General features: G+C 34.6%; 3 protein-coding genes and 1 long non-coding RNA gene across 5 annotated transcripts; all 4 read left to right on the top strand.

Moving 5' to 3' along the window:
• Positions 1-4,017: 4,017 nt before the first annotated feature.
• Positions 4,018-5,845, top strand: LOC124434072. Its single transcript, XM_046983935.1, has 3 exons — positions 4,018-4,340; positions 4,763-5,687; positions 5,749-5,845. Exons 1-3 carry the CDS (start codon positions 4,100-4,102, stop codon positions 5,843-5,845), a joined length of 1,263 nt encoding a protein of 420 aa, XP_046839891.1. The 5' UTR covers positions 4,018-4,099.
• Positions 5,846-8,230: 2,385 nt separating this feature from the next.
• LOC124434540 lies at positions 8,231-9,830 on the top strand. Its single transcript, XM_046984430.1, has 3 exons — positions 8,231-8,235; positions 8,589-9,210; positions 9,319-9,830. The coding sequence occupies exons 2-3, from the start codon at positions 8,623-8,625 to the stop codon at positions 9,556-9,558; spliced, it is 828 nt and encodes a 275-aa protein (XP_046840386.1). The 5' UTR covers positions 8,231-8,235; positions 8,589-8,622; the 3' UTR covers positions 9,559-9,830.
• A 9,816-nt stretch (positions 9,831-19,646) lies between these two features.
• Positions 19,647-21,473, top strand: LOC124434252. The gene is made up of 3 exons (XR_006944724.1): positions 19,647-19,814; positions 20,575-20,624; positions 21,436-21,473. It is a non-coding gene; the product is annotated as an uncharacterized LOC124434252 (long non-coding RNA).
• Positions 21,474-21,794: 321 nt separating this feature from the next.
• Positions 21,795-22,913, top strand: LOC124434248. Of its 2 annotated transcripts, none has more exons than XM_046984134.1 (3): positions 21,795-21,882; positions 22,114-22,251; positions 22,464-22,913. In XM_046984134.1, the coding sequence occupies exons 1-3, from the start codon at positions 21,864-21,866 to the stop codon at positions 22,592-22,594; spliced, it is 288 nt and encodes a 95-aa protein (XP_046840090.1). In that variant the 5' UTR covers positions 21,795-21,863; the 3' UTR covers positions 22,595-22,913. The 2 variants fall into 2 exon arrangements, with proteins under 2 accessions (XP_046840090.1, XP_046840089.1); XM_046984133.1 differs by having other exon boundaries at positions 22,114-22,380.
• The last annotated feature ends 2,056 nt before the right edge of the window (positions 22,914-24,969 follow it).

The following is a 24,969-nucleotide window of genomic DNA, read 5'->3' as shown; positions in this document are numbered from 1 at the left end:
TTATTGTTGAAGCCATTCTTACCACGTATGCATGCAAACAGCAGCTCAAGGTGGTCTTGGGACATTTTGTATGTCAGAATGTATTTGAAAGGATCATGTTCCCTTGTAAGGAACATGACTTTCCTCGAGCAAATCTATTTTAGCTTTTTTAGCGCTTGGTGATGATGTTTCTGTCTCTCTTTTGGCAGGAGGCTTTCTTTTTGACTTTTTAGATAGTAGTCTCTCCGGAAAAGCGAACACTGAAGGTATCGCGTCTAAGTTTAACTTGCGTTTATAGGCATTTTCAGTGTTATAATCATCGTGCAAAAAATGATCGCTGCAAAGAAAGCTGTTTGCGTTTGGGGTAAAGTTTTTTCGTTTCATAGCAATGACCCATCTTTTACAGAGGTCCTTATTTTCAATGGGAAATTTGTGAAAAGCTATGTTACTCTCTTTCAAAAAGCGATTTGTACATCCATACGCGGCGCACGATTTGACCATCGAAAAATCGAAAATTACGCGCTTTGCAGCTAAAATGTGCTTCTTGAACGTTGTTTTAGAGTTGAGGATGTTATACCTGTGTTTGTTTTTAAGATTGATTGCTTTCAACGTTTTTCAACCATATATTTGAGTCAGTTTGACATGTAAACTATACTACCGTATATTGCGTGTTATGTTTTTTGCCACCTTTCAAGATGGCGCCCGCGAATAAAATTTGCCTCACCGTGACAACGGCAGTTAGATATCTAGAGGATTGGGTATAAGCAGTGAACTCGACATTTGAATAACTGGAATGATAACCGAAGCCAAAAATTGAAGCCAAAAAAATATTTGTCGTCATCATTCGTCATCACACGTCAGGCTCTAGTCTCTCGCGTGTTCATTTTAATTTTTTTAAATCATTTGTCCCTTGGTAATGGTAGAGTTCGGATCTTGATCAGAGCGTAAAAATAACGAAATTTTGGAATGAAAAGGTTCACGGAAAGTGAATCAAAGTGATAAATCGAGAAGCAGGGTGAGGTGAACTTAGTCGATCTGCTTTTACGCTGCGGTTTTCCTTTAAAACATATCAAAGTCTTTAAAGATATTCAATTACTGATATCGAGATGACAACCATTTAGTATTTCAAGCACTATCAAAATCGATGAAAGATACAATCGCTCTGTAAAAAGTAAAATGCGAGTTATAGACTCAACATTTTTTATGAACCTGGATATTCAAGTTTCTTTTTTCTTCGGAAAAACAGATCTTTAAATCCATTGAAACGACAAAAAAAGACAAACACTGTCTGACACCGTTTGAAAATTTACCTTCCGACGAAAGAAAAATTTATGCTTGAATATTTCCTCGTCATATTTTCTTATTGTATTGCCTTTTTAGCATAAAGTGTAATTTTCAGTTGGCTTTTCCTCGTTACAAGTTGTAAGTTACAACGAACTCACTGTAGTAAAGTTTTAGCTGTAAAAAATAACCTTTTGCGAAGAGTTGGCCTAGTGTGTTGTTTGCCCTAGTGTGTTGTCTTGATGTTGTTTATATGTTTATGCTTTTGCAGTTTGTATTCAAATTTATAGTGGCCGTGTATGTTTGGCACTCAGGGGAATGAAACTGACGTACAAACCGCGTGAATATTCGACTTTGAAGGACTGGAACTGACGTACAAACCGCACAAGAGACTAGGACTTTGGCTTCAATTTATATATATAAAATGTATTGTAGTTATCATTCCAGATATATATATATGGAGTTCACTGGGTATAAGTCATTGAGCAGAAATGCGTTCCCGATGTGACGTCACACTGGCCATTTGTCATTATTAATTACCAGTCTTTTTACTCTCACGGTCAATATGAAGAAATGTTCAAAATCCGCAACTTTAAGGTGCTCAAACTCCACAAAGATGAATTTTTCAATTATAAAATATATTGCAAATGTTCTTGAAATCATCTAAACTATTATAATATCATCGTTTCGAAAACATGTCATAGGCACTTTAAGGACACCTGAGTTGATCAAATCATTGACAATAATGTTTTCAAACTCAGTGAGAATTATATTAGCTAAAAATATAATAGAATAGAGAAAGACATACCGACGTTCTTATAAAACACCAACTCAGTTCGTTTATTTAAGCTAGTGTTAAAGTATCGTCAGCAGCAGCAACAGAAGATGGATCGTGACTAAAACACCACACGAGTACATACGAGTACATACGAATACATACGAGTACATACGAGTAACATACGAGTACATACGAGTAACATACGAGTATTTTCTGGTCAACAAATGATAAACAACACAATTTCTTCAATACATTGATATTTGCGTTTATTTTCCTTGTATTTGTGTGGACTTTGGGGCAACCATTCGATGGATTTATATACTGAAAAGGTATTTTACTTTCATACTACATTCATTTGTATGTTTTAGTTGAATTTGTTATAGATATTTTGTCGATGCAATTTGCCAGTATTTGAGCGCTTTTTGACACACTTTCACCTAGGAAATACATATTTATGAAAGCGATTATACATTCATTTTGGTCTTTAAGATACTGATTTTTCAGTTAAAAGACTGAATTATATCAGCTAGAACTTTAAAAACATTAAAAGTAAGCTGAAATTGTACGCATAATATGATACGTAACACAGTGCAACTCTCATTTGATTCAAATATATATAATGTACATTTATTTCATATAGCACGTTTTGAAAGCATTATTTATACGTTGTTTATTTAATCGCTTTCATAAATATGTATTTCCTTGGTGAAAGTGTGTCAAAAATCGCTCAAATACTGGCAAATTACATCGACAAAATATCTATAACAAATTCAACTAAAACATACAAATGAATGTAGTATGAAAGTAAAATACCTTTTCAGTATTTAAATCCATCGAATGGTTGCCCCAAAGTCCACACAAATACAAGGAAAAATAAACGCAAATATCAATGTATTGAAGAAATTGTGTTGTTTATCATTTGTTGACCAGAAAATAGTCGTATGTCACTCGTATGTACTCGTATGTTACTCGTATGTACTTGTATGTTACTCGTATGTACTCGTATGTTACTCGTATGTACTCGTATGTACTCGTATGTTACTCGTATGTACTCGTATGTACTCGTGTGGTGTTTTAGTCACGATCCAGAAGATGAACCAGTTTGTCCAATAAATATCATTGTGAAATAAGACTCTGCAAGAAATTAGTAAACCACTTCAAAATTCCCAGACATCAATAAAAACAGCAAAGACAGTTTGGACAATCATTACAAGTTTAACAAATACACAATGAATTTGGTACGAAATATGTTCACAAATAACTCATACATCTACATTACTGATCATAAACAAATATGAACATTATGATACCGTGTTAAAAATGCTGAAATTTTGAACGTTGAGAGTTAACGTGAAGCAGCGACAACCAAATGCAATGAAGTGGAAATTTCTAACGAAGCAAATATACTGTTTGAATTCAAAATAATAGAAACTTCTAAGCAACGGAAATGCAAACAGTGGGAGCTTCCCACATTAAAATGGGAAAGCCCCGATGGAAAGAAAAACCTGCTTTTGAATTTTGCTCGATTTGAGTGGAATATTGATCATAACCCGAATCATGGGAACATAATTAATTTAAAAGTAAGCCACTATTTATCGAATGTTTTCGATTGTGAATGACTAATTTGCTTGACTAAAACTTTTGTGGGAGTTCCCTAAGAAATGTTGGGAATTACCCTACAGAACCACTCTTGTCAAATAATACTTCAAAAAGCTTACACAACTGTATAAAATCAAATCTTAAAATAACAAAGCATTTTGAAAAATACAAATAAATAAAACAATCAGACATATACAAAATCAACTTTTTCAATCACACAACACGCTATCATTAAGGCCCTGTTCACACGATACCGGATTATTTTTCATACCGGATAGGCCTTGTATTGCGTTCATACGGCTCCGCTGAAATCCGATACGCTTTATATCGTTTTACCCGGTATCATAATGTTCATATTTGTTTATGATCAGTAATGTAGATATATATTGCACACGACGCTAAAGCGCAAATACATGACGATAAAGAGCAAATACACGACGTTAGCAACAACAAAAAGTCAAAATGGCTGCTCGAGAGAGTCATTCGATTTCTGAGCGACATCCATCTGTGTACTGTGATAATGAAACTTGTAGTCCTCTTATTGTACGTTGTGGTCGAAATGACTGTGGCGCTGAAAAATGCAATGGAGAGATGTATCATTGTCCTTTGTGTCCTCCTGAAAAATTTTCAAAAGAAATTCCATCAAGAGTAAAAGAACACTTTAAAAGCGTCCACTGGGAAAACAGGATTCATGAATTTGAAGGTAAAATGTGCTTATTTCTGCGTAGGTTTAATACATAACCCACGTCAATGAGCGAAACGCACAAAGAACTTTGGATTAAATCACAAGTATTGATTAAATCATGAAGAATTTAGGTAATTTTAATAAATAATTTGAGAAATTGGGTTTAAACTTATAAAATATTTAGTTTTCTAAACTGCATCATCACAGCTGAAGATAGGTACTCTCAATTATAAATGAAAACCACATGCTTTTAACAGAAACTAACTTTGTGCTGTGCTATTTCCTAAAATAGAAAAGCATTATTAACCTATCTTATATTTATTGAATATCATTTGATTGTATGCTCATCTAGTTAATATTGTATTCGTCTCACTATATATCCATAATATCCTATCATTTCCATATTCTTTCTTTACTATTTCTTGTTTTTTTTATGTAAGGTTTTGACATTCTGAGGTGTAAGCTGTCATGTACTTTTGCATCCAAACGACATGGCTCAGATGTCAAGCATTTCAAAGATGTTTCGCACTATCACTGTTTTGGATGTAATTCTGGATTCAAGCGTCGCAATGAAGCAATTCGACATATAAGAAGTGCACATGATTTACAGCTTTCTGTTGTAGAGTTTGGTTCGGGGAAACAACAATGTTCTCAAAGTCAACTTTCTCCACATAAAGTAGCCCAACAGCAAGTACCTCAAAACCTACCATTTGAGCAGCAAATGCATCAAACTCAGTTCCCTCAAGTTCAGCAGCATCAGCTGGAGCACCAAGTGACCACTCAGCATCTCACACAGCTGCAAACACAGCAACAACAAGAGCAATTTCTACATATGCTATCTGAGGAAACACACCAACAAAGCAGCACAAACATAGAAATGTCTGAGGTTCAACAATATCAGGAGTTTTCTTACATGCCTGCTCAGTCTCGTTCAATGCGACAACAACCACCCAGAGTTAAATGTCCTTTCCCGACTGTAAACGAATTTCATCCAAATTCCCTTTCAAGCCACATAAAGACCAAACATGCTGCTGATAAAAGAAAGAAAATATCTTCAATGAGGTACTTGAATGGAATATGTGTTGACTCGACAAATGGGGTTTATCTTGTGAGGAAACAACTTAGTGGAACAGATCATCCCATTCATTGTCAATTTAAAACCACAAACTCTCCTTCTATTGCATGTAGTGTTGATACATGTCGTCAACTTAGCGAAACTGCTTCAAGAAGTGGTCAAGCAAATTTTCTTTGTGATCATGTGCAGTCTACATATTTTATTGGGACGTCAACTGTTGTTGATCATTTAAGAGAAGATTCTCTTGATTATATAGTGAACACTTTGAAATGGTTGAAATTTGAACGGAGGTCTGAATGTCTGCAGTGGCAGAAACAAGCTAATGACAAGAATACCCCACTTGTTGTTCAGATGCCTGTCACACCTGATTCCTCCAATCGTTTCTTTCATTTTTCTGTGTTTGCAAATGTTAAACGGGATCATTACTGGTCATTTTGCAAACGAGTAATTGTATCATATGACAATGAAACTTCATCATTTCATTGCAAATGCTGCCCATCTCGTCGTTCCTGCATGCATAAATGCATTGTTAAGTGGGCAATTGGACAGTGGCATCCCTCTGTTGTTGGCACCACCCACCAATTGATGATGAAATTGGTGAAGATTTAAGTTTACCAGAACCAGAAGATAATGCTGTTGAAGACGTTCTACTTGAAAATCAAAATCAAATTTCCCTATCTGGCAGCTTTTTTTATCCTCCTTCTGGAGATGTGGCTGCAAAGTTTGTTGAATACCTGTTTGCTGAAAAGAAAATCCCTTCACACCTTCCTTTGACATTAACTGTGGAAAAGGAACAATTTGCTAAAAGGTAACTGTTTATTTAAATCGAACAAAGCAACCTTTTATTATTGCATTGTCTTCACTCCAACGAAAATATTCTCCAACGGTTTAGTTCCTTATTGAAAATGACATTCTTTCCATTAACTAAAACAGCAAAAAGATTTATTGTTTGTATTGACATTGTCTTGTCTCCTAGTTACCTTCCTGTAGAAACCATCTGTTTTATTGTAAATCACCACTAACTGAGCCACACTGTGTAACAAGAAATGCAAAGTTGGTAACTATGAAAGGGATTATTGAAGGTTTGTCATTAATATGAAACAGCGTGTATATATCATCGATTTAAATCTCGAACTTTAGATAAGACATTGAGTTGAAGATAAACCCAAAATGTACAGTTACACATTTTATGGATTGTTTTGTATAGTTACCAGAGTGCTCAAACCTATAACGGTGAGCTTTGCATAGGGCGAAAGCGTTGAACGTGTCATATGGACTCTCTACGTAGTCTGTGGAAAATGCTCAAACTATGCATGAGCAGAAAGCGTATTATACAATGTATACATATATGTGTGTGTATCTTTTCTTTGTTCTTCCAGGAATTTCGCTGTTTGCAAAGTTTTGTGTCGAGTGCAAGATACCGTACAGATACCAGGAGTATTCAGCTGGTGTTCACAATTTTAATGACAACTGGCTTTTAAGTTTGGGAATATGTGATATGATCAGAAAACATCTTCAGGTATGTTATTTTAAAGCATTTAAGAACCACTTGTCACTATTCCTTCCTCTCTTTTCTCTTGATGTAAATTTTTTAACTGGGTGATGGCCTTAACCAAACTGTGCATCATCCATATTGTACCACCCACTCCCCAATTTTGCATGTTGATAGTTAAGAAAAACAAGGAAGGGATATTAATAACCAGGTATGCATGCTATAAATGAGCATGTATTGTATGAAAAATATAGGTTCACAACGCTGTCAGTCGCACTGTTGAGGCAATTGAAAACTGGCTGCAGTTGCGACCATTTCAGTTACCACGTGGTCAAATGATGAACGCGTATCTTCACTTTGAAGCTCTCTCAGATCATGACTATGGGTTTTCTTGTGTTTTGTGTGGACACTTTCCTCCCTGTTAACTCTAGATGTAGACAAGAAAGGAATCTTTGAACTAGCGGGTAAATTTGACTGATAATTTGGCAAACTTTTTTTATGAGTGGTTTTTGTTACATACTTTTACATTGTCATTTTTTAGGTTTGTTGACTTGAATTTTGATTTTGTTAACTTGTATTCATTTGCATTGTAGTTAGTGAACTTCAGTTGCCAGACCCCGAATCCGATGCTCCTGCAGATGAAGTGGACGCTGAAAAGTACTGGCAACAAGTGAACTGTGGGATCTTATACAGAGGAGTATTGAGAGGTACGTACGTGCTACAATGTTTATGTACTCACTGCACGTGAAAGTTTAACGTTTTTTCTTACATAATTTATTTTTTGGTTTATTTTTGTTTACAAATCCGGTTTATTTTGTTTACAAATCCTTATGATTGATTTGTTTGATGTGCACGTAGCGTATACACCATCTGGTGTGTTTGAATTATGATAATGCTTGTAGTTTTTCAATTGTTTGTAGGTACTGAAAAAACCCTTTAGAAATCAAGCCTTCATATAAGTTTTGGGCCCCATATATTGGCCCAAAATGCAGAAGAGGAAGGAAACTTTTTAATACCGAATACATGAAAGCGTATCATAAACAAAACCTAACATCAGCTGGGGCTACATCTGATGAATGTTCAATTGAAAAGCTCATGGATTTGTTCTGTGAAGGAAAAGTGCGTATTGCTATTAATTATTAGGCTGTGTAGAAACTTTTGGGATGAGTTGGTTTACATAAAAGTCATTCTCTGTGTACTTTTAGGTACCTGTTATAAGAGAAATGGCCAGAAGTTTAAATGTGAGCGACAAGGGGTCGAAACTTGATATAATTAACCGTATAAAATCTGTTTTGAATATCGAAGAAACGTTTCTTAAACTTTTCTCAAAGATGTGGGTGGTTCAGGTAAGGTTAACTTGAAATTGTTTCACAAAGACGACGATTTTCGTAAAGCATTATGTATTGTGCTTCTTACCTTTATTCCTACCTACATACGTTTTATACATTAATCTTTTGTGGATATTGGTGTGTTAGCTTACAAAAAATTCATCAAATGGTTTCCTTTTCGGGCAAAAGGTTCAGGTTCAATTCCTGTCTGATGACGTATGTGAGTTAGATATAACAAAAACATCATAGTTTTGTACTTTTATGTGTTAAATTTGTTGATATATTGAGTGCACATTGTGTGAGAAGACAGCAAACTTAGCAAATTCATTATTATAATTTCAAATGGATAAATAATTTTATTTTTGGCACAGGCGGTTGGTTGGGAATGACGTGTCCACATGGAGTATGCTATGGTCTGAAATGGCTATTGCGACAAGAAGGACCACGAGATCATGTGGACATGCTTATGAATCTCGCTGCTGTTCCGAATGTTACCATATTGGATATGGCAAACATGATTGTAGCTCATGCAAGGAACAGAGGATACGACGTTTTCATCCATTCCAAGGTCGTGTTGCTGAATATAGCCTGGAAAATATCAGACGAGCTAATAGTGGTGAGCTAGAGATAGACTGGCCTTGGTTTCCAAACGGAGAAAGATGCGACTTGTCAACTGTCGTACAAAGGTCGGATGGTGAGCAGCTTCTGTGTAATCCCTCAACTAGATCTTCTGATCATTACTGCCTGTTTGATCAATTTCACGAGAAAAATTCCACGAACCCAGCCGATTGCTTGCGAAGAGTGTCTTGCGTTAACCAACTTGCCGGGAAGATCAATTCAGAAACTGCTGAACAACTCAACAACAGACGAAACCGTGATAATTACTTCACAACATCTTTGACAGCTCACAATTCCGTCTTCATGGAGCGATTGGCAACTCATTTTAGTAATGAGAAATTAAACCAACGTATCATAAATACTCATCGCAAGCAGGTAAGTGAGTGTTTTATTCTTTATTTTTAATGGAGTCTAAGTGATGTTGCCTTTTCCAGTTGCCGGAATAATCTTTTAAAATGTATGAAATCTTCTGTCTCTTCACAGTTTGGAATGGCTATGAGTTTTAACTCCTTCGGTCAACTTATAAGTAGAAATGAAGATGATGGGACCGAGCAGGCATCACAACCAAAACGCGTCCGTTTGTCGACTGAAAGTCTTTCAACAGCTAACAGACCTGCCACAAGTAGCACTGGAACACTAAATGATGCTTGTGATGAGTTGACACACGTTGCTGAGAAAATGAATCCCTCAGCTACAAGCAGCTACGACCTTGTTATAGACTAGTTGTGACCTCGTCAGTCGTCATCAAAGCTTAAGTGATATTTGACATAAAGGAAGCTCAATTTCTGTTTGGTTGTTCACAGCTTGGCAAAGAACATTGTAACAAGTCGAATTCCAAAGTCGAATTCCATTACCATCTGTAGATCTAATTTCAATATATATACTTATTCATATAGAACTGATGTCCAATGCCTGAACACTAAATTCAAATTTCTTTCAAGCATTTCATCAAATTTTCTCAAATTCTTATATAATTCATAAAACATCTAATTATACCTAATGTGAAAATTTTATGTAAAATAAAGACGTCCTTCGATGTGAACTGATATCTTTATACTATACGTTATACTATATATATAGTGTATACATAAACAATTTTTGCGCATTGCTGTAACCTTTAAAATGAGCACTACAGGAATCGAACCCATATACTAGAAACAGCTAGCAAACCATTATGCTCGTTTAAAGGACAACAACAAACTTTTTCTGTTTTTCCATCAAATTTTATCACGTTATTGATTGTTCTTAGTCTCCTTGATTGATCACAAACGCAAACTACTGCAAAATACAAATAGCTGATATTAATGTTCGAGGCATATAAGAATATTATCCCAATTTTAACGCAACCTGGGCACATTCACTTCTTCATTCAGGCCATGCAGTAAAACTTATTTTAAATGACAACTTTTCCCAGAACTGTTTCACCCCGAATGATAGGTCCCAAAGAAATTATGGATTTATCCACACTTGTTTTGAAAGGGATACGTTGCTCTAGTTTGGGTGAGATGTCAGTGAGCACTTGTTGCTGTAGAATCTCAAGTTTTTCTGTTGAATTCTGTTACCTTTTCATGGTGATTGGGAGAATACTGGAAGAGTGCTCCATCAAACACTCAACGATATTAGTAGAACATCTAAAACATTCAGATGCATTAGACGATAAACGTTCGACACAAAAATAGCACAATTCGTTGCACGTTTGGCTCTGGTTCGTCCAGACCATTTGTTGTTTGTTACAACTCGTTGTAAAATAAGCAAATCAAACATATGATAATTAAATGGATTCAATAGACTCTTGAATGCTTTGCCGAACTACTTAAGAGGCAATATTATTATCCAATAATATAATTAGAAAATAGTTTATGACGTTAATGATAGAAGAACATGGAAATCTACATGTATGTCTTATGTCTAATAGGAAATCTCTATAGAACTGTCCATTGAAAATCTTGTTGTTTTAATGTTTTTCATATTACGTTTAAAGGACTGCTGTAATTGGAGAAAGTTCCTAGCCAATTGGTAGTAATCTATGTTACTTTCTGGTGAATATGTTGGGAGATTGGTGTCATACTTTATGGACATAGTAACGTTTTTTTACAAAACATTGAAATTTCTGGTGCAATCTTATATCATGTTTGGATCAATTGTTTCCTTTGGACAATTAATGAGTCGTGACATTCTACAATTTTTAAAACTGCTGAAAAGTGCTAATTCAACTTACTTTTCAGTTTTCTGCGTTTTTTTGCGATGCTCATTTTCTAACGGCTTATTACGATTCCTGGACTAATCGCAATAAAACGTGTATGTAAGCGTTAATGAACAAAAAATACAAAATTGAGTCAACTAAATGCAGTAAATTCTTTCTGAACCGTATTGAACATACTTGTACTTATTTACGGCACTCTAAGGAAACAGTGTGTTTTGTGGTTGAGAAACGCTGATGCATATTGCTCAGGAAAAAAGCTAAGGCAACAACAGCCAATGGTTTCGAGGCGAAAACGTAAGAGCACACAGGATTTTACCGTTAAAAGAATCATTAAATTAGTTAGTGCTGCATTCAATGTAGTAATCAGAAATTTTTATCTACCACAAATGTCACTAAATCAACGTCAGTTTTGCAAGCAAATCTTCACACTTGGCTTGGACAAATAACTGGAAACAGTGGCGGATCCAGTGTACCTCAAAATAAATTATAGCTCCTCAATTTGATATTCAAATTACATTCAGAAAAAACTATTGGTTTTGAATTTCTAAAGAATATAATTTTGCCAATGAATTTGCCTCTAAGATATATTGGATAAATGAACTTAACGTTGCGGTTTAACGATAAAATGGATCTATTAGCTGCTTTCGTTGAAAAGAACAGTTTCTCTCACTTCTTTCCACATATCACGTTGACACGTCATGGAAGTGCCAAATATTTTGTATTACTTTATCTCAAAATTTCTTTTAAATAAGATTCAATATGTACTAGTACGAAACCCTATGTAATGTACTTTTTAAAGTTATGGAACAATTATCTTTATAATATTGCCTTATGTTTTCTAACTTGCAGTACATCACATTGTATTTTTATCTCAATTTCAAAAAGTTGCCCGACTAGACGAACGACGGATGTCACTCCCCTGCCATACCCCCTCCCCCTTCCCAAGAAGTTTCAACCGTGTAGGACGATTAGATTACAAAATTGTATCTTTGAGTTGTTATATCATTGAAATTATAAGATAATATCTACAGAAACAGGCATGCACATGCAGCCAACAACTTCAACAGTTTTTAGAGGACACTAAAAGGTTATGCACCAGAGTTTATGAGTTTTAGAGGTTATGCACCCTCTCCGACAACACAGACATGAGACAATAAGGCCTGTCTTATACTTCACATTTTACATGAGTCAAATGCATTCAAAACAAAAGATAATGAGGAATTTCATCTCATTTTCTTTTATCTTTAATGCATTTGACGCATGTAAAATACAGTCATTAAACAATAAAGTCATTAAACAATACATTCATTGAACAATATACTCATTAAACAATACAGTCATTAAACAATACAGTAATTAAACAATACAGTCATGCTTGTCAGCCAATGGTAGCCCAGATCCCCCCGTAGCACAACGTGTATTTTGGGCTTTGACCGAAGGTGCTTGTGCCACTGCTTTGCTCAAGGCTGGTGGCGAAGATGCTTTATATGCTCTGCAAACCGTATCAATTGCATCTGGGTTGCCATACCTCGCTATTCTTCTTCTTATGTGCGTTTCTATTTGGCGTTGTGTTAAAGAGGAATTTGGTGATGTTAGTCCAGATTCAGCGAAGTTTAATGTCAGTTTATTTGATGTGCTAGATAACCCAACTGTTATTTCGCTGAAACGATTCGTGATAACAGTTGTTGCACCTTGGTTACCAGCAGGACGAGCTACTAAAAAGTTTTACAAAAGAAGTGGTTGGTCCTTCATGGCAATTATGGCATCATTGTTTTATGCTTGGATTTTATGTGAAATTCTTCATTTTGTCGACTCGGCTTTGCCTTATGTTGGTCGCATTTTTCTTTGTGGTTTTTTCGCTTACGTTACAGGAATACGCTCGTCCATACGACAAGAGGAGGAAATTCCAGGAAGTTTGCTGTCTGACGCATGCACAGTGGTATTTGTGTACTTCTTAGCAGTTGATCAAATGGAGAAGCATGTGCTGATCGGGGAAAAGCAAAACAAAGAGGATCCCAATGTTCCATTGGATAATCAAAAGATGGATATAATCCTGGAAAATCCCAAAACTAAAGTTAACGAATCAACGACGTTTGTTTGAAATGTTTGTTGACGAATGTTGTGACGATTGCGTTTCTAAAATTTTATGTGTTCATGTACCTCAGGAGCGTCCTCCAATGATTGTTTCGATTTATGATTTAAGATGTTGAAAGTCATGTAAAATTAATTATTTAGTTTGGTGTTTCTCGAAATGATTCCCTCAGTTATTTAATAGTTAAATAAAAATTTACAGTTGTTGTTCAAAATTTGTGTTATGTTCGAGTACATTGGAATGAAGAGTGTTTTGTAGTTAGAGATTCTGACTATAATCAACCCCACCCCTCCCTGCCCCACTGGGAAGCCAGATTGAGCTGAAACGATGTATTGAATATGTATGATTATTCGTGGACGGAGGGAACCTATTTACATCGTTAGGTTACTTCCACAAGACTTCTCGGTGATTTTTTTTGTAACTTAGACGGTAAATCATCTCAAACAAGTCACAACTTCATTTATATTCATCCAGTTTTCTACTAGTCGATTTTCGCCTACTGTAACAACGTCATACCGACAGTTTTAGAAACTACTTCTGTGATTTCAAAATATCAGCGTTAAATACCACTGAAGCTTCAAAATTAAAACCGTTTTTTGAGATTTTTATTTCATGCAAAATTTGTTAATTACCTTCCCTGTCACAGACTTGCGTAGCTTTTGACGTCCAGATATTTTTTATATGAAATTAAGTCGGCTGATAGAATAGCATAAAACAAAAAGAAGTGTCTAAGTCCTACTTCAAAGAAGTTTGTGCACATTGGTAAAAAGCGTATTTAACTGCATGTGTTTATAGTATTGCCCCTCCACACCAAAACGAAAAGTTTACCCAAGACATAATCATAAGGAATTGCTGAAAATTGTGTCTGTATCACGAACAAAACCGTCACTCAAAAGTTTATTTTTTTGTTTTCGATTCAAGTTCAATCTAATTGTTACATGTCACATGTTGTCGAAGTTCCTGGGTTACTCCATATTCATTTAATGCCCGAGGGACTATAACATTTAAATAATCATTAATGCATATTCGGCTGTAGCAACGTTCAACAATATATGACAAATCTAGAAAGTAAATAAAGATACAAGGACAAAAGCTAAATCCAATTATTGTGGTACAGTAATAAATCATTGAACATTCATCAAACAACAACACTATCATTTGTTTGTGTTGTTTGAAATGATATGATGATATAAACCATTGCAACAGTGGAAATTTTATGTTTTTCATTTTCATTAGTAGTCATCTGTTTGGTTGGATTGATGATTTTCAGTATTTTGTTATAAATCTATTTTGAAATAATTGTATGAAGCAAGGAAAAGTTCACTTAAAAATATTTTAATTATTTCTGTCGCTACAAGTGTATGCAAATTTAGTTTGTAAATACCAATAAATACCTTGTTATTACCTAGCTATTCATGATATTCTAATCATGTGCACATCTTATTTAGTTATGAAGGTACATTTAAATTGGTCAAATGTTTCAACCATTTTTCACCTCTATATTTTTTCCTAATTAGCTTAATAAGAAACTTTTGAAGCAATCGTGTCTCACATAATTCTCTATAATAAAGTTCACTGTGTGTGTGGGGGGGGGGGCGGGTTGTGCCGACCAAAATTTTCCGAATAAAAATCCAAACATACTGACATTATCTTGTGACAAATAAGATTGACATTATAATGTTAATCTTATTTGTCACACCACGGATCAATACTCATTTATTTTGAATGTGGAAAAGTATGCATTGCTTCAGTTATTAATGTTTCATACGTCGAGCACATTATTGTTCTCACTTCTCTACTACGTTGTCAAATTCAATTTGATCAATGAGATCCTTTTCAATTATAAGAAATATTAGACTAAACAGCCTAGAATCGCTTATTGAATTACGGGGACTACTGCAGTTTAGCGGAAACCTTAGACCCAAACCCTAACAAATTCTCTTCCATAATTCATTAAATACCAGGAAAGACAATCCTGCAGTTAATTTGGCATTACGAATTTACCAACCAGTCATAGTCTAATATTTTAGAACCAGGCTAAACAAAAAGGCACAAAGCGAAATCAATAAATGCAATTATGCCATTTACCTAACTTTTATTTTTTCGCATGTGAAATATATGAAGACAAACTGAATAAGATCCAATTTTCCAATTTAGTCCAGCTGTTAATGACAAAAAAACACCTAACCCTTCACTTTTATGATACAAGTATGAAACTTTCTCACATTCTTACTATGCCTAGTAACACAAAATTTTGATATAGGGCCAGCCCATATTTTACATTTAAAACGAGTTCTGCGAATGTCGTGTTTGATGACGTCATCGGTAGTAAAAAAAAATAAAGTTCAGAGAAATCTGCAATTTCCCTGTGTATTCTTATACAACAGCTAAAGACGATGGAAAAACTATATTACAACTTTTTCTTTTGGGCAATACTTTCCCAAATATTGTGCATGGAATATTCTGAGAAGTGTTGAGTCAGCACTTTTATATATATTATATAAAAAAAACCAAAGAACCTGCCGTCTTTGCCTTGAAGAAAGGCTACTTATCCTGAAAGGACGTAAAAAGAACATTTTAAATAAACGTTCCGATATGTTTAGTGCATGCCGTCATGTAACTTAACACCTTTTAGTCGATGTATATAGTCAGCAAATAAAATATTATCTGTCAGTGGCCTGAAGATCGCCCTACGGCGTGAAACCTGAGTAGCGACAGCAAACAATTGTCCATTTTATTTTAGTTCATTTTATATATATATATATATAGTGTATAACAATGTGCCCTCCCGGCTTTCACCATAGTGCAATGATAAATCGTATCGAAACAATGAAGAACATTCAATTAAGTTTCTTTAAGATTTATTACCTTACTTGTGTTAGCATTCAGAATACTTACTCATTCTATCCTTTAACATTTCAGGTTTTTAGCACTTTTTGTCACTTCATTGTTTTGAAACGCTTGAAAACAATCACCTAATTGATTGTCAGCTCGTGCATAAAAATCGTACGCACTGACTAACCACAAAGTAATCTATTATTATGTCCTTACTTGTTCTTGTTGTAAAACTTTGCTTTAAGATTGTAATGACGTGTGTCGAGGATTCCGCTCCTCAGCTGGTTCACTAACACTCTTCGTTTCGAACCTTTTATTTTACAAGCTAAACAAGCTACACAAGTACATCACTGGTGTATTTTTACGCTATCTATTAGAGTTAATTATTTACATGTTATTTATACTATGGGTAATTACATAAGTCGAGCTTTCCTTTACGTCATTAGCAGTACTCACTCTTTCATTGCGTTTCAATTTCTCACGCATTGCAACAAAAAAGAAGAAGAAACTAAGCAAACAAAGAACTTACAATATGTACTTAAAACAAGGAAATGTTAAAGTGAAACTAACATAAAGAATGATAGCACAGCGCTATAACCAACAACTACAAACAATAACGACCTTGTCTAACAACATTTGAGAAATTAACCTTCCACTCCTCTTCCTTGTAAACCAGACAAGTCTGCTCAAAAGCAGAGAGTCTTATACGCTACAAGTCCCGGGCTTGTGACCGGTATAGCAGGTCTAACATAGTTACGACATTTTCGAAACTAACATAGTTACGACAATTTCATTGCTAAGCTAAAAAGAATGCAATATCCCACACAACGTGCGCATATTTTGCGTGCTCAATTTAAAAAAGTGCTGAGTCAGCACTTTTAAAACACTTTTAATGTAGAATATTTCAGAATGTATTGCTCAAAAGCAAAAGTTGTAATATAGTTTTTCTATCGTCTTTAGCTGTTGTATTAAAATATACAGAGAAATTGCAGATTTCTATGAACTTTATGTTTTTTACTACCGACGACGTCATCAAACACGACATTCGCAGAACTCGTTTTAAATGTAAAATATGGGCTGGCCCTATATCAAAATTTTGTGTTACTAGGCATAGTAAGAATGTGAGAAAGTTTCATACTTGTATCATTCAAGTGAAGAATTTTGTCATTAACAGCTGGACTAATTATAGCGTAATGTAATAAACTTGGGGTGCTGCACCCTCAGTAACCCCTTCGGTACGGCCCCACTGATCTGATAATAGACTGGATATAGCTTCTACAGGTAGCAAAAGTGAAGCCTAATTATATATGCAAGATGCACTTCCGGGTACCACGGCGAGATACAAATTACTATAGAAATGTATGGCGGATAACGTTTACAAACATGGATTTTCGAATATTTAAGACCTTTCGCGACTCCTTACTAACCTCAAGTATTAGTCATGAAAAAAACAGGTTATACGAATCGATTTGACATCAAAATGATTCCTATAGCTGTAAATTATCGACGTTAGTGTTGATTTAAAAGTTGTACATGCGAGAATGTATTTTGTCCCATCGTTGCCAATGCAAGATAGTTCACTGCTCGCTTTCCAATTTCTGAGGCATTTATGATCTAGTATACGTTTCAGTTCTTTAGAAATGAGGTGAGTTACTTTTTTTATCATTCTTTCTTTATGTTGAGAGATTGTTGACATTTTATTTTTGCTGTAACTTCATTTTTTCATGAGCACTACTACTGTTACTGTACTTAGCACTACTACTAAGTACAACTGACGCTTAAACAAGACAAGTTTATTCAGTTTCTTTCGCACTTTATCTTTAGTTTCTATTTCTGTAGTTGTTTTTCTCAAATGGTATACTCGCACTTTGCGCTTAATTCTTTAAAGAAGTATGATTTTCATTGACATTAAAATCTAACAAATGCGTTCTACACACATTAGGACACTTTAGTAAACTGCTTTTGAAACATCAAGGTAATGTAGCCAGCCAGGTATGAATTTGCAGGCCCTTTAAGAGTGCAAAAGCTGGGTGCATTGTTTAATCTTTATAATCATCTTGGTTTTGGTTTGTCCCTTAAGCAAATTTAAATTATTAACAGCAACATAAGACTGTGTCCACAGTTTATAATTATAAGTGTATCCAATTGTATCCAGTATATCAGTTTCACATTGTCTTGTGCTAATTCCTTTACAGCCATGAATACTGCTTCTCAGCAACAGTTTATTGTCTATAGCTGTAAATTGGTCAACTGTTCGATTATTAAAGTCACACTTCACAAGTGAAATAAAGCTCTTGTCTTTCTTATTACTACAAGACTGATGATCAAACTATTGCTGAAAAGGATTCTAATGTCAACTGCAATTCATATTTATACCATCCCTAACTACATTCATATCTTAAGAATAATTTTAATCTTTTTGGAAAAATATTTAAGGCATTAATATTACATTCATACTAACTATGATCTTCTGGAATTTGCTTAGCACTTAGAAGAGGAAAATGAAATTTACTGAATGTAAAAAGGCAGTAATATCGTACATGGCTGGCTATATTGCCCAGATTGTGCAAAAGAAAATAAACTCTCCTGTTTGTCATGAAGCAGTCGGTTCAAGAAACCATAAAAATGAGTCTGCTTTCTTGACTTTAAAATACAGGGGTAAATTGTTTAAGCCAACAGCAAGTGTTATAGTAATATGCAATGAAACAGAGAGGTGCTTTCAGAGAATGTTGGCAGCTACAAATGGAAATTTACCGCAAGGGAAAGGAATTCCTGATAATATTGCTGTCTGTATTAAATGGTATAGATTTGAGGACAACATTCAAGGATCTCGACGCACACATGTTGAATACTTCTGTTCACGAAAATCATATTTACTCATTAAGACCATATCTAAATGTTACAGCAAGGTGCGAGTATACCATTTGAGAAAAACAACTACAGAAATAGAAACTAAAGATAAAGTGCGATAGAAACTGAATAAACTTGTCTTGTTTAAGCATCAGTAGTACTTTGCTCATGAAAAAATGAAGTTACAGCAAAAATAAAATGTCAACAATCTCTCAACATAAAGAAAGAATGATAAAAAAAGTAACTCACCTCATTTCTAAAGAACTGAAACGTATACTAGATCATAAATGCCTCAGAAATTGGAAAGCGAGCAGTGAACTATCTTGCATTGGCAACGATGGGACAAAATACATTCTCGCATGTACAACTTTTAAATCAACACTAACGTCGATAATTTACAGCTATAGGAATCATTTTGATGTCAAATCGATTCGTATAACCTGTTTTTTTCATGACTAATACTTGAGGTTAGTAAGGAGTCGCGAAAGGTCTTAAATATTCGAAAATCCATGTTTGTAAACGTTATCCGCCATACATTTCTATAGTAATTTGTATCTCGCCGTGGTACCCGGAAGTGAATTTTGCATATATAATTAGGCTTCACTTTTGATACCTATAGAAGCTATATCCAGTCTATTATCAGATCAGTGTACGGCCCTGACAATTGAAACCAATTGCAACCAATAAGTCAATCTATGACTGCAACAGATCAGCTTGCACAGTGGTGAAATGTAATATAAACATGTTGTTGTTGAGTTCTATAAGAATAGAACTTACAGGTCTTATAGAACTCAATGGTTGTTATTTGTAATATGTTGTTATTACAGTTCAATGGCATGGCAGCAACTGCTACTACCGCTGATTAAACATTCGTGGGCGCGGAAGTTAAGTATATTTTATACTGACAAAGTATTGTTAAAAAATTGTGTAATTTAGCATGTTGGTTTGGAGTACTCGTACTCCAGAGAGAAAATTCACGATTAAAAGAAAGTGGAATAGGTAAATACCTGTCAAGAATAAGTAACTATAATCATTATAGTGTTATATGTAATGGTTGGTGTTATACTTATAGTATATAATGCAATTTGACTAGAATAATACATGTCTTTAGACGACAAAAGCAAATACATGTTACTCCAGACTTTCATGGGGGATTTCTCACACTCATATAACGTGATAAACTGTATTAAATGTTTTAAAAGAGAATTTGTGATTGTCAATATGTCCTTTTGTAGTAGTTTTTAAAAAATGTACACTAGTCATAAGTCATTCCCTACATCCAATTTGGACAAGCTCTAGGTTTTTTTGACTCATTGTTAGCTTTAGTTTAGATTCCTCTCATAGAACTTATACACCAATGGCCAAAATGGCCACAATTTGAAAAAAACTACATTTGATGTATCAAGCATGAAATGAAATACATGGAATACATCTTCCTATTAAAATTATTAAATATGCTGCTTAAGTAAATTTGAGCAACTCTTTGATTTTGTGGTTCTAGATTCCATGGCTAATGATGAGTACCCACTAAGCCATGTTTTCTGTACTAAGTGTCAGAGAATTTTCTTATGGGAAATCAAAAATTTAAAATATTCATTGTAGAACCATTTTAGTTCATCAATGAAAGCAACTATAATTACTGGCCCATTGCTTCTTATGGAATTTGGTTATTGCATATAAATAAAGCAATAACGGCTTTGCACAAATGAAATTTGAAAATTAAGTGTCATCTCAACATATATATCTTTATATCGCAAAGACAGTATCAACAAGGAAGATAAAGACCTTGCTTCCACAGATATCACTCAGGTATACACGTATAATAAACTGATTATAAAATGGAACTAGAAAATATTATTTTGAATTGTTCTTTGGCCATTTTTATTGTATTTGCTGTAGTTTCAATTGAATTACTCTTTTGTAATCAAAATGTGATGTATGACTTCAATAAAAACTCTAGAAATATCCCTTTAATTTACCACTTGAACATTTGATGAATTTATTTTGATATATTTTGTGCATGGGTAAAACAATGCTTTATTTTTCAAATTACTAGCTATATACAGTCTTCATCCCAATGATGTGAACAATAGATTAACAATTGGAAATAATATCTACACATTAGAAATTAAAAACAAAGGTTGCATGTCAAAACTGTGGAACTTTTTTTTGGTTCGTTTGGTGTTACACTAGGGTTGGAAATAGAAAAAATATGTGTGTTTCAATCCCAATCTGTCATGCTATATCCTTTACTCTGCATGTTTGTTTCAATCCCAATCTGTCATGCTATATCCTTTACTCTGCATGTTTGTTCTAATCCCAACCTGTCATGCTATATCCTTTACTCTGCATGTTTGTTTCAATCCCAACCTGTCATGCTATATCCTTCACTCTGCATGTTTGTTTCAAATCCCATCCTGTCATGCTGTATCCTTTCACTCTGAATGTTTGTTTCAACCTCAACCTGTGGTGCTATATCCTTCACTCTGCATGTTTGTTTCAATCCCAACCTGTCATGCTATATCCTTTACTCTGCATGTGTGTTGCAATCGTAATCATTCACGCTCGCTATATATTCCACATTGCGGTACAATCCCGCATGAATGTTTCACATTTTTAGATTGACAAGGCCCTGGGTCATGGTGCATCGATTGAGCTGGAGCTTCTATTGGTCAGGTAACTAGAGCTGACATCATAACGCTGTGACCTCGCAAGCGCTTAACGACGAGGTCGTGAACGCATATTTCCATATGATTGCCGAGCGTAGTAAAAAAAATGGAGTTAGCGTTCATGCTTTTAATACATTAACAATTACATGATTACATGATCATAATCATGATCAGTTTTGGACATGTGCTGTAAAGGATAACGTAAATTATTGTTTTGTATATGTATTGCTGTTGTTTCTAATTTAGGAAGTAGCTGTGCTATGTGAATTACAATGCCAAAATTGTTTAAAACTTGAAAAGAGAACGTCGTTACAGGAACTTATGGTTTGGGGCAAAGCATAAGCTTCAGTGTAGCAGAACTTATGCAAGCAGTTCTAATATGGATATGCTTGCAGTGGGTAAGTGTTTTTTAAGATAATACGCCTGTTAATTTTATTTCATGTATGATTCTAGGTCAAGAGAAGATTTGCCAACGTAATAGGATCAGCCATGTTTAATAACCTCAATTTCTACAATACTACCAACTGTTTCTGTATGCACCCTGGAAAATTATTGACGTTAATTACTAAGAAATATGGACTTAATCAACCTTGTGTAGCTGCGCATTACTGAAGTATCTTATTTCATAGATGAGTATGACAACAACAGCAGCAATGAAGAATCATCAACTAGTAGCATCAACATTGCTCCTCCAGGGTATGTTGAAGATATATATCAAGTGTTGTGCTCTGCACTCATTGATGAGGAAACATTGAGAAAAGCCAAAGGTGATCTTTTACAAATGACTCCATTGCCAATGAATTCCATGTTGGAAAAGCAATCAAAAAGTGAAGCTATCTCAAAAAAAGCAATAAGACAAAGCATGCCAGCTGTACATTTCCCCCCAACTAAGCCAGGTTTTACAAAAAGGCATAACTTGCTTTCAGTTAATTTGAATCTTTTTTTTTTTGGAACTGACTCACTTTATTGTTTGATATAGCTGAAGTATCACCTGTCCAAGAAATAATCACTAATCAGAGAAATGAGAGAGCAGTACCTCGATGCACTGTGTGCAAGAATTGGATGAAAGGCCATAAGAATATAATGAACTGTCCAAAAAACCGAAAGTAACCAGTTTTTTAGGACCTGGTGGTATGAGCCCAGTTAGTTGGGATTCAGTGAAGTGTGAATTGACTGCATGGAAAGAATAAAGAGAAAGGAATTGTAATTTTGTATGTTTTGTATAACAAGTATAAGTGTGAATCGAAGATGCAATATATCAAGAGTGGCTTAAATCATTTCACACTTCACTGAATCCCTACTAGCTGGGCTCATGCAAACAGCACCTAAAATAATATAGAATGTAATGCTATTTTACAAATTGTCCTCTTCATACCCTGCAAAGTGTTTATTTATTTTTAAATTAAAAGTTTTTCGAATAACATATTAAGCACAAGTGGAATTCTTTTGTCTCGAAGAATGCCATGTACCATTCTTGTAAATTGTCTATGTGCAACAACTCGAAAAAACCTGAAAAGGCATAATACAAAAGGTTCATTAAGAGGTAGGAGTCCATAAAATACAAATTTTGCAAGTGTGGATTCATAGATAACCCAGACAGAAACATTTAACTATTAATTCTAACAAACCTTTGCTCCAAGAATCCTTTATGATATCTAACTCCATCTCGTCTTTGGTAAAGATTGGCAGCTAAATTTAAAGCCCATCGATTAAGGCAAATGGCATCAAATCCTGGATGTCTGTTATGCATTTTGCTGCCTTCCCACTCGGATACCACCATATGATTTGCATTTCAATCATGCATTGGTACTGTGGCAACATCTACATTCTTTGATTAACCAAGAGAGGAACACGGCAGTTACCACACTGCACCTACGAAAGTTATCTGTCAAAAGCTTCGGAAACAATAAATAAAACAAATTTTCCAACTTTTCTTACCAAGAATCAAGAGGAACTTCATTTTGCATTCTGCGTTCGATCTTCTGTTTGGCGTCTTTCTTCTTCTGTGTGTTTTAGTGTTATTTATTTATTTGTATGAGCTGTTAAATATTATCTGGTTTTAAGAAAAGGACAGAATAAGAATCGCAAGGAAATGACAACGATTGACGCTATTTTAAGCGATAAAATTCAAAACAAACAGAAAACCGTAAAGACGTAAATGTGCTCAATGTGTTCCTTTGTTTTCCTTATTTTATTCGTCGTACTTCCATAAGCAACGCAGGTGTAAGGCATAACCTACATTTTTCATAACCTTACATTTTCTTCAAAATAAAACCTTTTTGAGAAATCCTTATGAAAACTTTTGCGCAGAGTCGCTGACGCCACGCATAAGAGAGGATTTGTTTGTTTTTCTTTAACAATATTTACGTCAATTTTTAAATGCATTTTTCTCAATATCAGAGAGTTAAATCTTTTCGAAACTTTCCAAACTGACGAATTTTATATTGTTTTAACTATTTCTTGATGTTTGACATCTTGAATTTACGCAGAACTTTCAATAACACAGAAAAAGCAGCACAATTGCACAAAATGCACGGTTTTTCAGAAAGTCAATGCGTATTGCCATGGTTTTCCACATATTTTTGAAACTTCTGCCTAGTGTACTATGGAAACATTAAATTTGTATATTATAATTCTGATTTCAATTACTGCTTCTAAATTTTTACGGTAAAGTAACGTATTATATTTTTGTTTTTCACATAATGTTTTGGCTATATTAGAAATAGAAGCATCAGAGCGGCAAACGACATTCGTTAGTATAGTACTGTAACATATTTCAATATGCAATTTCATACAACTTGTTTGACTGTTTATAAACAGTTTGGTGCAACTGTCTCTCTTAAAAGATGAAGTAAATCTTGTAAAAGCCCAAAAAGAATTGAAAAAGTTTGCTTCTCCTACATTAAAATCAACTGGAAATATATCATGATAGCTATATAGGTATGTAGTTTTTTCAGTTATTTTGGTAGGATTAATTCTTAGTCAGGGGCGGATCTAGGATTTTTCAAACATCAGTCATAAAACGTCGGAGGCGCTCCGCACCTGGGGGGGTCTGAGGCATTCTCCCCTGAGAAATTTTGAATTTCAGAACCTCTAAAATGCCATTTCAGCGTTTTAGAGCAATACAAAATGTATTTTGTGGCATCGTTTTTCGTAAAAACAACACATTTTGCTTACGTTTTTTCAAAAAATGAAGTGAACAATACTTGAATGTTTTGCCAAATATTTAGGCTCATTATCATGCCAAATATATGGCTCATTAGCATGTCTAGGAACGTAAAATTTATTTTACAATAATGCTATTCAAAAACAGATATAGTCTTTAAAAATTTCTACCAAGTTGTCAGGCATAGACCCCTAGAGACCCCCATTCAAACCTCTATGTAATAAGTTAAGTTAGAAATTTGGTACTACAAGTGACAGTTCATAGATATAGAAAAGCTCAGACTTCAAACCATGCAAGTTTATTGTAACCCTTTACCCAT

Source organism: Xenia sp. Carnegie-2017, unplaced genomic scaffold, assembly GCF_021976095.1.
Source record: "Xenia sp. Carnegie-2017 unplaced genomic scaffold, XeniaSp_v1 HiC_scaffold_14, whole genome shotgun sequence".
NCBI lineage: Eukaryota > Metazoa > Cnidaria > Anthozoa > Malacalcyonacea > Xeniidae > Xenia > Xenia sp. Carnegie-2017.
The sequence above is the reverse complement of the archived record's forward strand: the minus strand, read 5'-3'. Positions and strand labels throughout refer to the sequence as shown.